Genomic DNA, 13,575 nt, shown 5'->3' with positions numbered 1-13,575 from the left:
CCGCGACTCCGTCCGCGCGGAAAAATTAAGATTTATTTTTTTTCTACGTATTTTTCCGGGATAAAAAGTATCCTATTTTATGCCCAGGATAATAAGGTATAATTATATCAAGTTTCATCGAAATCGAACCGTTAGTTTTCACGTGATGCCTTCACATACAGACAGACAGACAGACAGACAGACAGACAAAAATTTTTTTTATCACATATTTGGGTTTGGTATTGATCCAGTAACACCCCCTACTATTTATTTTTTCAATATTTTCAATGTACAGAATTGACCCTTCTACAGATTTATTATATGTATAGATAACAAGGGGCGTTTTATGGGCGGATTTGCTCATATCTAACCATTTCAGTTTTCACGTTACAATGCAAAAGCGATTTTTTTATCTTCTTTTGCACGCTATGGTAATCAAATTCCCTAATTAGGCCACAGGATTCATATCTGAACATATACATATTTGATGGTAATTGGTATCCCACGTTCGAGTACCTATCTACATCTAATCTAGTAATAAATATTTTTAACTTGGTACACAACTACCTACATATAATCTTGGTAGAGCACTTTTTAAAGCGATTAGTTTCAATAATCTTTTTACAGGTATTACTTTCATCATGTGTATGCGAGTCTGAATTAATGTCTGAAAGAAACATATTTTTTAATATGATAAATTTTCGGTGGCTTCATAAATGCATTTTTTGGATATCGCAAATCGTTGATAGTTAGTCCATTCAGGATGAGTATGAAAAGCGATTACTAGAGAAAATGTATGGGTATTAAATAAAACACAAAATAAAACAAAACTTACATAATATTATTTATTTTACAAAGGTGGGCTTACAGTACATGCGACTCGTACACAACAATCATTAATTGTACATATCAATTATCACCATAACCATAACATTACCAATTTGAGATTTTGTGGTTTTTTCTTATATTTCCTATTTGGAAAGGCAACATATATTTTTGAGTCATAAATGTTCCATTTTCACATTTTCAAATTGCATCAGTTAGTAATTATTTTCAAATTAAGTATATATAATGTTATCACTGAAAAGTATAGAACAAGACTTTTAATTATTTATTATGAGGGTTTTATGTGAAAAAGGATATATTAAGTTATATTCAATTCTAATGTAATAACATTAAGCAAATATTGAAATGTTCGCTAGATATTCAGTAACGGTCAAAAGGGTAATCCAGTGTTCGCATACAAATTTGTAGAATTACGAAATTGGACATTAATCATATATTTTTACGAAAAGGGTAAACCTTATTCCTCAATTTTGATAAAAGGCTACTAATAATTTCGTCTTTATTTTACATGTTATAAGTATACTAGCTGTTCCCCGCGGTTTTTTTACCCGCAGTGCTTCGCTCCTGTTTATCTTAGCGTGATGATATATATATCCTATAGCCTTACTCGATAAATGTGCTATCTAACACCGAAAGAATTTTTCAAATCGGACCAGTAGTTCCCGAGATTAGCGCGTTCAAACAAACAAAGAAACAATCAAACAAACTCTTCAGCTTTATAATATAAGTATAGATTATTAAAATTTGAAACTTATATCGAGCGTGGTCATTGACAGGCGTGTGAAAAACATTCGAAGAATAACTTCTTTTTTATAAAACGCAATTAAATGTATTTTTAAAATACCTTTTTATACAAATTAATCGCTATCACTTAAAATGAACATTTGCTTAAAATTTAACTTTGTTTGAAAAAAAACTTCGTTTTGAACACATTCCAGTGTTTTTTGTGTAATGACAGTATGTGTGTGTATAAATCTTATCTATATTTATCGATATTATAACTTAATCTAAAAGAAAATAAAAATTAAGGCGGCATTGTTTTTCCTCCACATAACCTAATTATTAAATATCACTCGTATTATCTTTTAAAAGCATGCTTTGATTGTAGGTATAATTTACTTCGTATATAAATAAACTAGTCGTATATCCCGGTTCTGCCAATAGCAACCCGGTATATAGACAAAAAAAAGACGGTTTGCACTCCGGGAGTGCCGGCAGAAGTGAAAACTTGATTATTAACGTTGAGCATGTTTGATATTTTGGAATGGTATCCGTCTTACGCTTTTTCGATCAGGTCACGTGTCCTGACGCGAGTTTAAGATTTTATACCCATTACAGAAAAAGTGCTCAACGCCGCTAAAGAAGTTTTCACTTCAAAATCATAGCTTTCAAACTCAGGAACAGTGCATCTACAATCAATTAAAGAATTACAATTGGTCCGTTTCATATGAGATGAAAACCCGATGACAATTTGCGTTTCAACAAAAACTTACAAATACGTGAATCAAAGGCACATTTAACTTAATTACAAATCAACACAAGTCCGGCATAGCCATTTTGACAAATTCGCTCAAGTTGACAAACTCATTATCTATAACCGTATCAAAAAGCAACTTGTTCTCTGCATCCAACTGATTAATCGTTTGCAATTTCATATACGTGTACGGGGAAAACGCCAAATGATTGCGTATACTCAATTTCGCGTCAACATCGGGCAACAAATTGGCCAACTTGTTGACGATTTGCGGCTGCAGGTTGCTGAAAATCAGGCCTTTTTCTCGATTCGATAGAAGCTGTTCATAGTAGCAGCTGACGAAATCAGACGTATACGCTTGGAGCATACGCATCGGTCGTTGGTAACGATCGTCTTTGCCGTAACTCGCTTTCATGGTAGAGAAGATTTGTTTGTACCTGCAAATAAAATTTAATTATACTATTTTTTGTAACATATTACGTAATATTGGATATAAGTTAACCTTGCATTGAAGTATTTATAAAAAAATATACCTACTCATATTAAAAAAAAAAAGAAAATTCACAAAAAATGCATCGATATTCGATATGATAATATAAGAATTATAATATCGATTAGCGAATAATTACAAAATATTATATGTATTATAAAGTTAGAGGTAGGTACATTGACACAGAGGTGAAAACATATTTTCTAGCAATTTATCTCATTTGTAATCAGAATGAACAGCCATTGTTCAAGGAATCCTTCGCAGACAATAAAAATTTATTGGGTATTGTAGACAATTTTTTTTCTTACTCAACGAGGCGTTAAGATGTTATTTCGCCTTTTTCCTTGTTTTTTCTTGAATTTTGTGTGTTCAGTGAGCTTAATGAAAACATGAACCACTAAACTAGCCGATTATACGGTAACCTTGTCGATTTGCAATGTAGCTTTATTTACCACCAAAACAATAATGCTTCTCATAAATTATTGTGTTGACAGTTTATCTTAATATATATAAATCTAGTGTCACAATGTTTGTCCTCAATGGACTCCTAAACCACTTAACCGATTATAATAAAATTCGCACATCCATGTGCAGTTCGATCCAACTTGAGAGATAGGATAGTTTAAATATGTAGGTACCACGGGCGAAGCCGGGGCGGACCGCTAGTATTACAATAAAAAAGTAAAATAAACTTTTATAACGAAAAATTAAACACCGCCTTTGAAAAAGCAAAATGGAACTTCATTCTATTTTTTCCTATATTTTGAAGACAGTTCAGATTTTACACGCTTTATATTAGCTTCACCTGTATGTTTATTATCAAAACAAGTACATAAAAACAATTAGTTATGAATTTAGTAACATGAAATTTTTGATTCAAAACTGTTCCATGCCGTGTGCAAGGAGACATTTCAGTCAGATACCACATACTTACTGTGGCGTTGCCACTTTTATTATCAATATTTTATTAACTGTGGCGTTGCGAAAGGGACCGTTAATTTTCTCTAGTCAATGCGCAGTTAATACTGATTACTGAAACACAATTCATTGTCTTCTGTTGTATGTACTGAACTCATTGTGGTGAAACATTGTATAGTATTAACATATTGTAATAGTAAAAGATTGATTAAAAGTTTAATCAACAAAGATCTTTCATTTTACATGGGTAACAAAACCCGATACTACCAGCTGAAAAATTTACCTTTAACCTTAAAAATAATAAAAAACCATACTTACAACAATATCAATTCAGCGAGGTTATCCTGCAACACAGCTGAGGGCGCTAGCAGCGGCAGCGCGAGCGGCAATAGCGCGGGGGGTCGGCAAGCACCAACCCCCTCCCGACCCCCAACCCCCGTGACCATAACCCCTTGCTGGTTCTTTCGACCCCTGTGACCCCCTCGAGCTGCACACGCGAGTGCATCGCTGCGGGCGCTCTGACGTAAGGAGCGCACGGATGAGAATAGTACACGCGCATCTTCTACGGAAGAAAAACATAATTTCAACAAAAATTATAGTTAGCTAACATAGGAAATTAGGAATGACAAGGAATTTTTCATTGGTTTTTACTGGTATGGAGAAGAACGAGAGTATTTTACAAAGTTTGATTACAAATTATAGAAAACTAGCTGTGCCCTGATATATAACCTATAGCCTTGCTCGATAAATGGTCTGTCTGACACCGAAATAATTTTTAAAATCGGACCAGTAGTTCCTTAGATTAGCGCGTTCAAACAAACAAACCAATTCTTTAGCTTTACAATATTAGTATAGATAATTCATAAAACTCAATAAGAGAACATATTACTTGTTTTGTAGAAGCATTGTCTTCATCAATGATCACTCATTCGATAACATTAAATATAGGCTCCTCATTGCTCCTGACGTTAGCTAATTAATTAATTCTTATGTAAGGAAAAAAGTACTAACCAGGATTAGCCTGCAGTGCTTTGCTGCACATATCATTCAGTTTCGACGCAACCATCTGTATAGTTGCTGCAAAGCTGGCGTCCGACGTCTCCATACTTAAAAAGTATTGTCGAGATCTCGTACTAGCATATACCTGAGAAAAAATTGCATTGAAATAAACATTTTGTAATTTGTAAAAACTAGTGGATATAAAAGTCTAAATAATCATTTCGAAAAGCAGTATAAGATAATGCAATACATACGTCATACTATTATATTAAATATATTAAATATTTCGTCAGCGCGGAAAAAGTTCATGCATTAAAATAGCGACATATTATACGTCCCATAAAATAATTATGAGTTAAGAAGAAGTACTCAACATGATAATTAATTTTATCCGAAAATTGAAGAAAATACTTAAGGTGCCTTAAAATACTTTTCTTACCAAGTTAGTATACATAGCTGTGATACTCTTGAGTATAGCACACTGTCGAATCGGGTGCGCTCTGCAATATATCTTTGTGAATGCGTCCAATATGTCACCGATGTGCTCTGGACTCTCCACGTTGACCCATTCTATTAGATCCAGTATCTGAAAATATTTTTATTGTTTAATATGAGCTTTAATTAAAACAATATATTATCAATTTTAGTGAAATTGAGAATTTTCTTTTATTAATTCGGCTGTGTTATTGGCGCACTACAAGCCAAGGGTTGTTGTAAAATTTAACGATACAAAAATTATTTTAAAGAAATCTAATTTGAATTTTTAACTTCAAACTTTTTATGCAAAGTGTATAAACTTCAAAAGTGGACACAACAAATTTTTTTTTCGGTAAAAATAAACCAATACAGCATCTTACCTCGACGAAATAGTCCTCTTCATTCCAGAAAGGCAAGAACTGCGCTAAGAATCTTGTGATAACTGGTAACCCTTGCATCAGGGTTGATTGGAAGACGCCCAACTGACGAAGTAAATTCTGTTTCTCAGTATAAGTGTGGGGCGATATGTCCAGGAAGCCTGCAATTTTTTATAAAAATATAACCCTGTGTTTTTTTTTTTAATCATAATCAGACCTGTTGCTTGTTAAAGAAGAAAATATTATTTATTAAATTCTTATTAATGTGTGCCAATCACAACACAATACAATTTACTTTAACACAATATATAATATACAGGGTGTCCCACTATTGGTATACTAAGAGCGAAGGGACTTGTAGTTTTGCATACACTGATCACGTAAAAAATACTTAAACAACAAAATTACGCCAAACATTTTTTGCTTAATTTTTCCTTAAAATCCATGTTTTCGTCTCTAGCTTCGCGCAGCCGGCATATACCGCTTCGCTAATGTGAGCATTTTGTCTATGAAAACATAATTTTAAACGATAGCTCACGTGCGGGTGGCAAAGTTGAGCAGGTTCCTTGTTAGGGGTGTACACATAAAGTTTTAAGAATTCATCTATTTGTCAAAAAAATTCGTCTGGAATTTTATAAGTGTTTTTTACGTACTCAGCGTATGCAAAACTATAACCTCCTTGGGGCTTAGTATACCGTTGCTGGGACACCCTGTATACGTACATAATATTATTCTAAAAATTATCTGTTTTAAATTGTATTTTCACTAAGTTAATAGTCAAGGAAAATTAATTAACTATTACTGCTACATAGTACCTATATGAAAGAAATTTACAAATGACCCTTACGGCATTTTAATATACATAAAATACTTACAATTAATAAGCAAATGGTGCAAATCGTGTGTGAAGAACGCATGATCGGTTTGATCGGCCAACGCAAGCAGGGTGAGGCCAGTTTCGTTACACAGCAAAGCGCGCAGACGCGCCGGCCGAGACACGTTGTGGTTCAAACTATATTGCAACAGTGATACTGGCCTGAAATATAAGAGTATTATAATCTATTAACAGTTATTTTTTTAAATTTAGCATTTACTGGAAGCACTGCTTCCTGCTCAGGGGCGTAGCTACCGGCGTATCTGCCGTATCAATTATACGGAGCCCCCGTGCCAAGGGGGCCCCCAACGTGCGCTTTTGTGAGAAATCTTTACCCTTCCTAAGGGCCCCCAAACAAATTTTTATACGGGGCCCCGCCATGGCACGCTACGCTTCTGTTCCTGCTTCTAGCATAAAAGATATCTAAAATTCTATAATATAGGCAGTTGCAGTGGGCAATACATATAAAAGGGTACAATTATGCAAATAAAATCAAATGCTTTTCCTAGCATTTATTTTCTAATGAACAGTTTACAGTACAAGCAATCTCTGGCCCAATTTTTTTTTTATTTTATTTATTTAACATAATATTAATTCTTAGATGATATAATTTACATTGATGCAATCATAAACTCATTCAAGTTTTTCTGTGCACCATTAGCCCACAAACCGCTACATATTATGTTTTAATACTTATTGTTAGTTCTTAAGGTGATGAATTAATTTTTCTAACATTTACGGCCCTTTTCAAACCTTCGTAATTTTTATATTATTAAAGTTGTCGTGATGAAAATTCTTGACAAGAAAGTTCAATAGTAACACAATACGTCTACCGTTTTAGAAACATGATTCCATGATATTTTCTCGATAGAAAAAAAATACAAAGTTATCATTGTTATTTTTTTTTAATCTCTGGCATCTTCAAAATAACAAACGTAAAGTTACGACTTTTTGGATATTAACTATAAAATATACAACCTATACGTCTACCGTGTTAGAATTTTGAAATATGCGATGGTTTTGAAATAAACAAGAAATACTTGAAATTAGCGCGCGACCAGCCAATATAGCGAGAGCCGCCCTGTACCTTCCTACCCCGATCGCTGCACGAGTCATTCCCGCTACGGCCGTCACACGGGGAACTTGTGTCGCTCGCGCAATCGTAAAAAAGGGTGACAACACGATAAGACAAAATGAGACAAATGGGGACAATAAAGAAAATAAGCAGAAGAAACATAAAGGTTGGAGGAAAAAGAATGCTTACAATTGGAACAAATTAATGAAGTAAGTTGGTTTTGTTTTAAATTTGATGATAATTGTATTATAGACGATGTTTGATATGTACCCCTGTTTTAAGTACATAACGAATGTGTAAAATTTTTTCATTTATAGCATAAATAATCTGTTCAGAAATCCGGAATCCAGAAGGAAAATAAACCCACTGATTGTTCACAATGTGAATCCACTCCTTCGTAAGTACCTTTATTCAGTCAAAAATGTATGTTATCAAAGCTCTACTGGTTTTATCGCATGATTCCATTTTTAGCAAAAAGCAACAAAGTGCAAAGAAATAAAAAATCATGGTGAACTTAGTGGAAGTATGGCGGACATAATATGGAACAGGAGCTCATTGGAGTAGTATTATATTTAAAAAAAATACGAAATAATTTCAAGAATTACATTTCTTAGAAGGTGGTAGATAAGTATGTTGTATAAAGAATTTGATGTTGATATTTATTTCATTTATACATACTACACCTGTGCGGGAAATTGCTTAGTAATAAAACAGGTTTATATTCATATTTACATAGTAATGTGAGTTTTAATTTCGAAAAATTTTGTGTAAGTATATTAAATTGAGTTCCTGGGTGATCTGGAAACACAATTGGGCCCGGAAGATGGCGCTGCAGTCACTCCTCCTAATGACATGAACCGATTTGGATGAATATTTGTGTGCACATTTCATTTTTGTGGGATGATTGGTTGATTCGCTTTCACATTAGCTAATATTTATGTATTTTTGTTGTTAGAAAGTAAACTTAATTTAATGTTTATAATACATTATTATTGGTATAAATAAGCCAGTGTTCGTCTCACATTGCTGTACCTGCCTACCTAGTACCTACCCTACCAGGGCCTAACTTTGTTCTGGCTATTTTATTTTGATTATTTGTAATGAATAATTACAATTATAATAGAGTGCAAAAAATAAATACATGCGTCAATATATTTTGTGTTTTTTTTAAACAATTTTTTTATTTAAAAAATATCATTCCGACCGCGGCTTTGCCCGCGTGGAATTAGATTATATCGTGAATCCTGTCTTATCCCACAGAAGTGTTCAGTTCGGATAAAAAGTATCCTATGTGTAAATCCAGGCAATTAGCTATATTTTATCAAAATTGGTAATGTAGTCTTGACGTGATTAAGTAACAACTAACAAAAAATATACAAATTAACATCCAAAGTTTCGCATCAGTTTTACTGTATTAGTGATATCTTCCACTCTTGACTTTGACTGAGAAGAATTAGGGTTTATAACTTCTTTCAGAAATATTATCTTTCGTTTCTGGGCATGACGTAATATCTACGTCAGCATCAAATTCTATCTAAATCCATTCAGTAGTTCGCGTTATTGAGTACCATTTCATTTTTTCAGAGTAACAATATTTTTTGTTATTTTAAAGATTATTTATAACCTGTATTATTTTGTAATAAAGTAAACATTACGAAATAATAATAATTATTAATAATGTCTAAGTAGTTGTTAAAAAGAAGATTATTTGTTTATAAGCAAGAAAATAAAACCAATAAATCAACAATTAAATATATGTATAAGAATATTATAACTGTATGACGACTCCATACATGTTTGTCCCGAGTCGGCCAGCGGCAGCGCGGCGAGTTTGCAAGAATGACTTCGCGCACACCCGCGTTCGCGATAGCGAGCTATTAGACTCCGCCCGCCAAGCAGTAGATTTTTTTTTGTGTATCGTCTTAATCCTAATGAGGGTACTTAGAAAATTTTTAGTAATGAGCGACATCGGTAATCTTGCTGGCCGTGTAAAGTGTAAACATACAGTATGCTCCTTTCGTGAATCTATAATTTTGTATTATTTGTATTTATATTTAGATAAAATTAGTAATAAGTTCTTATTATTTTATGAATGAACAGATTAATTATATTTTAGAGTTATTAGAAGGTTAGAGTTAGAGTTATTATATTTTAGAGTTATAAGAATGTTTTTTTTTTATAATAGTTTATTTATATTTACTAAAAAGTATTGCTTTAGTTTGAATTTTAGATTTTTGTGAGTGAATCTCTTAAAGATATAGGTAGTTTGTTGATGAGAGAAATAAAAAATATACAGGGTGTCCCACTGTTGGTATACTAAGCTCAAAGGAGGTTATAGTTTTGCATACGCTGAGTACATAAAAAATACTTATAAAATTCCAGACGCATTTTTTTTTTCAAATAGATGAATTCTTAAAACTCTGTGTGTACACCCCTAACAAGCTACCCGCCCAACTTTAATACCAGCATGTGACCTATCGTTTAAGATTATGTTTGTATAGACAAAATGCTCACATTATCGAAGCGGTATATGCCGGCTAGGCGAAGTTAGAGAAGAAAACATGGATTTTCAGGAAAAATTTAGCAAAAAAATTTTGATGTTATTTTCTTGTTTAATTAAGTACTTACGCTTAGTATACCAATAGTGGGACACCCTGTATAATAAGTATTCTCAACGCTTACTAAAAATTTAAAAATAACTTACTCAGAAAAGTCCAAATAGTTCTTCTGAGGTGCTTTATTGTTGTATTGCATTGAACCCACATGAAGGAATTCCATTTTAGGCACAAGTGGCTCCGCTTTCTTATTTCTGCTGTTTTCCTACAAAGATAATGTTTAAAATCACTTTCAGATAGGAAAATTTTAGTGTCAAATGTATCTTTTTTATAAAATGATGTGAAATAATGTTGGAAAAGATTGTAAAATTTTATTGAGAATTGAAGGTAGACTGAAATAAGTGCAGATCTTTTGTCTTACACATTTAGTTTCTAATAAACTAACTTTCTAAAAAACTACAGAGTTAATCAAGCACTTAATATGGATATATGAGTAGCAGGATAATACTAGAATAGACTTACCATATTCATGGCATTAACCCAAATAAGTCTCTGTTTTTCTTCAGTTTTTATATTTCTCCTGTTCTGCAAATAAATATTCATCAATTTAATTATTTTTTTAAATAAAGTGTATGTATAATTAATAGAGCAGATAAACAAACTTACCTGACAATTTTGGAATCTCATCAATAAATTAGCATTTATTTTCCTAAATGCAGTGTGTATAGATATAGAAGGAATATCTTCTGGGCAACATTCTGGTTTGTAGGATTTGAACAAACCTATGAGAACTTGCAACTGTCTGAATAAATTCTATAAAATAAAAAAAACATATTTAAGAAATAACAAACATAAATCATCAAAATATATTACATAGTTAAATAGTTAAAAGATAAATTTACCTTTCTGTCATATTGCCAACGGCCAATATGACCAACTATTCCATAATATGCCAGAGAAAAAGAGAAATATTTCTTGAAAATACAGATAAAAATATGGATACTTAGTTATTAATGTGTTTATTATAAACTGCCCCCCTAGTCAAGTGGCTTTCTGTTAGCGCAGCGTTCAATAGAATAGACTACGAATGTATGAGATTGACGTAAGCTGTAGATAAATTTATCTACAGCTTACGTCAATCTCATACATTCGTATTTATCTACAGCTTACGTCAATCTCATACATTCGTAGTCTATTCTATTGAACGCTACGCTAACAGAAAGCCACTTGACTAGGGGGGCAGATCATTCAAAAAACTATGTAATTTCATAGTAGCATTTATGTGTAGTATGTTTACACAAAAATATCTAGTAGTGAATTACACAAGTCACAACTGCACTAAATCATAATTTTTTGGTTCAATACCTTTGCCAAAAGTTACTTTACTTTTAAATATATTGGGTTCAACTTAGTATAAAACACAATAATATGTCTACTAACCTTTTTGCTTTCCCTATTTTTAGCATGCTCCATCAATTCTAGAACTCTATTCCTTGTAACATCCGATGGTTTTGTCAACATATAAACAAGTTTCATTGCATGTACAGTCTGAAATAATAGTAAAGCTCACATTATAATTAAACTCAAACTTTTATTTATTCAATTAGACTTCTTATAAAAGCACTTTTGAATCATCAAAACATTTTTTAACATTTACCACCGATTTGGACAGCAGTTCTATGTTTAAACCTGTACATAACAATACATAATATTAAGCATGCCTGTACATTATAAATTCACATTCATATACATTATATATATTATTCTTTAATAAATACTCACAAGCACTTCATATGTCAAAAATGTATAAAACAATTCATAGCCCATGTCCAATGCAGTCATATCTATAGAGTCTGCATCCATTGCCGCTGCAATGAATGAAAATATTTATACTTAGTTATTAAAAAATATACCAATATAAAAAAAAATATTCCATACCTATTGTTTGTGTGATACCCACCTGTGAGCCAATCCAATACATGACCAATTCTAGGGAAATTGTTCAGGTTTTTATGATTGGCTAAAAGCCATTTTAAGCAATACTCCACGGTATTTTGAGCTACTTTGTCTTGAGGCACGATACAAGAGCCTAGGTTCACCCATTTTGTAATGGCTATAAAAAATCAGGTCAATCAAAACATATAACAATATTATACAATAAAATATTATAATAGTTTGGAAATTGTATCAGAAAATAAAAACATATAAGAACAGCTCCTTACGTATACTTAGATTCAGCCAGACTTTAAACAAAGTATGGAAATCATCGTAATCTAAACCAGAAGTATCGGCGAGTGAAGCTAACTCTTCTATTTTACTTTCAAACAATTCCTTATCGAATCCTTTCTTTAGAGATTTTATGTAATCAATAATTTCTTCGACGTCCGTCATGTTAAAATCACCAACAAAGTATTAAATTATCACTTTAAATTAAATGAAAACACTAAAATTGAATTTCAATTTCAAAATTTAAATTATACGTTGACAATTTGACATTAAACATTCAAAATCATTCAAGTGACAAGAGCTCGGGACAAGAGAGAAGACGAGATGTTTGCAAACACGATCAGTGTTGCACTATTTCTCTTAAATCTTTGTGGATAATAATTGTCTATTGAAATTTGAAAATATAGCTCTATTACATACACATCCTTTTTTCAACGGAGGTTGAAGTGCTCCACCTGCAGCAGTTCCTGTTAATCCATTTATGGTATATGTATTAAAATAAATAAATTATTTTATGTAATACTAGTTAACTTCCTACTGTCCATAACATAACATATTATAACATCTAAGCATATAACATATTGTATATAACCAAGAAGCGCAACTCGGGGTCCCAAGACATTTCACTTAGTTTAGGACACACTGTCTTAGATTAATTATTGTAAAACATAAAATGGATCAACAAATTTATTTCATTTCAATAATAACTATAGTATAGGGTCTAATTTAGGTTCTATAATAGAGCCATTTTAACATTTTATAGGCAACATTTGACAGTTCAACAAAATTCAGCAACGTAACCTAGTAACGACGACATAGAATAACATGATATTTCATTTTGTTAGAACTGCATATTTGCTTAACTTTTTTCAATTTCGATTACATATTTATAATAATAATGACCGATACAAGTAATATAGACATTTCATTTTACTGATAAACCATTCTAAACATAGTAAACAATTTCTGATTTAAAGAACTGACGTCGCTACAATTTTGTGTCAATAAACCTTTTCTTTTTAAATACCAGAGACGTTGCATCTGACATCTAGAATCGAATGCATTGATTACTTGTGAATTGCTTGTGAATAAAAATCACCATAAATTATTATAATAAATGCGTTGTTTTTTTTTACTTATCTATTATACTTGTCATATTTTACTCCTCAATTTTAGGGCGTATTCAGAAAGAAAGCTTGAAACTTATAAGCGCTTATAAGCGCTTATCGGCGCTTATAAGCGCTGGTAACCCGCGCAGGAAAATATATGAACATGCGCTTATAAG

General features: G+C 32.1%; 1 protein-coding gene and 1 long non-coding RNA gene across 3 annotated transcripts; one reads left to right on the top strand and one right to left on the bottom strand.

Annotated features, from left to right (window-relative positions):
* Nucleotides 1–931: 931 nt before the first annotated feature.
* On the bottom strand, nucleotides 932–12,678 carry LOC149490253 (centromere protein I-like). Of its 2 annotated transcripts, XM_089702136.1 has the most exons (13): nucleotides 12,287–12,673; nucleotides 12,025–12,177; nucleotides 11,847–11,932; nucleotides 11,505–11,612; nucleotides 10,731–10,877; nucleotides 10,587–10,649; nucleotides 10,214–10,329; nucleotides 6,436–6,596; nucleotides 5,564–5,721; nucleotides 5,146–5,292; nucleotides 4,719–4,851; nucleotides 4,026–4,269; nucleotides 932–2,736 (listed from the first exon to the last, which is right to left on the bottom strand). In XM_089702136.1, the coding sequence occupies exons 1-13, from the start codon at nucleotides 12,453–12,455 to the stop codon at nucleotides 2,358–2,360; spliced, it is 2,064 nt and encodes a 687-aa protein (XP_089558262.1). In that variant the 5' UTR covers nucleotides 12,456–12,673; the 3' UTR covers nucleotides 932–2,357. The 2 variants fall into 2 exon arrangements, with proteins under 2 accessions (XP_089558262.1, XP_089558270.1); XM_089702144.1 differs by lacking the exon at nucleotides 11,505–11,612 and having other exon boundaries at nucleotides 12,287–12,678.
* Nucleotides 7,146–8,651, top strand: LOC149490254 (uncharacterized). Its single transcript, XR_016317643.1, has 3 exons — nucleotides 7,146–7,718; nucleotides 7,845–7,906; nucleotides 7,981–8,651. It is a non-coding gene; the product is annotated as an uncharacterized LOC149490254 (long non-coding RNA).
* Nucleotides 12,679–13,575: the final 897 nt, after the last annotated feature.

Source organism: Colias philodice, chromosome 2 (genome assembly GCF_061535455.1).
Source record: "Colias philodice isolate Cphi_HAF_F1 chromosome 2, ilColPhil1 Martin Lab GWU primary, whole genome shotgun sequence".
In the NCBI taxonomy this organism is placed as follows: Eukaryota; Metazoa; Arthropoda; class Insecta; order Lepidoptera; family Pieridae; genus Colias; species Colias philodice.
This window is presented reverse-complemented; position numbering and strand designations above follow the sequence as displayed.

What these genes read in the sequence shown, in the direction of transcription:
- LOC149490253 (XM_089702136.1), bottom strand. Translation starts at nt 12,455, where the DNA reads ATGACGGACGTCGAAGAAATTATTGATTACATAAAATCTCTAAAGAAA. An exon ending in AAAATAGGGAAAGCAAAAAG is followed by an intron (nt 10,878 to 11,504) that starts GTTAGTAGACAT and finishes TTTATTTTATAG; the next exon opens with AATTTATTCAGACAGTTGCA. An exon ending in CAGCTATGTATACTAACTTG is followed by an intron (nt 4,852 to 5,145) that starts GTAAGAAAAGTA and finishes ATTTTTTCTCAG; the next exon opens with GTATATGCTAGTACGAGATC.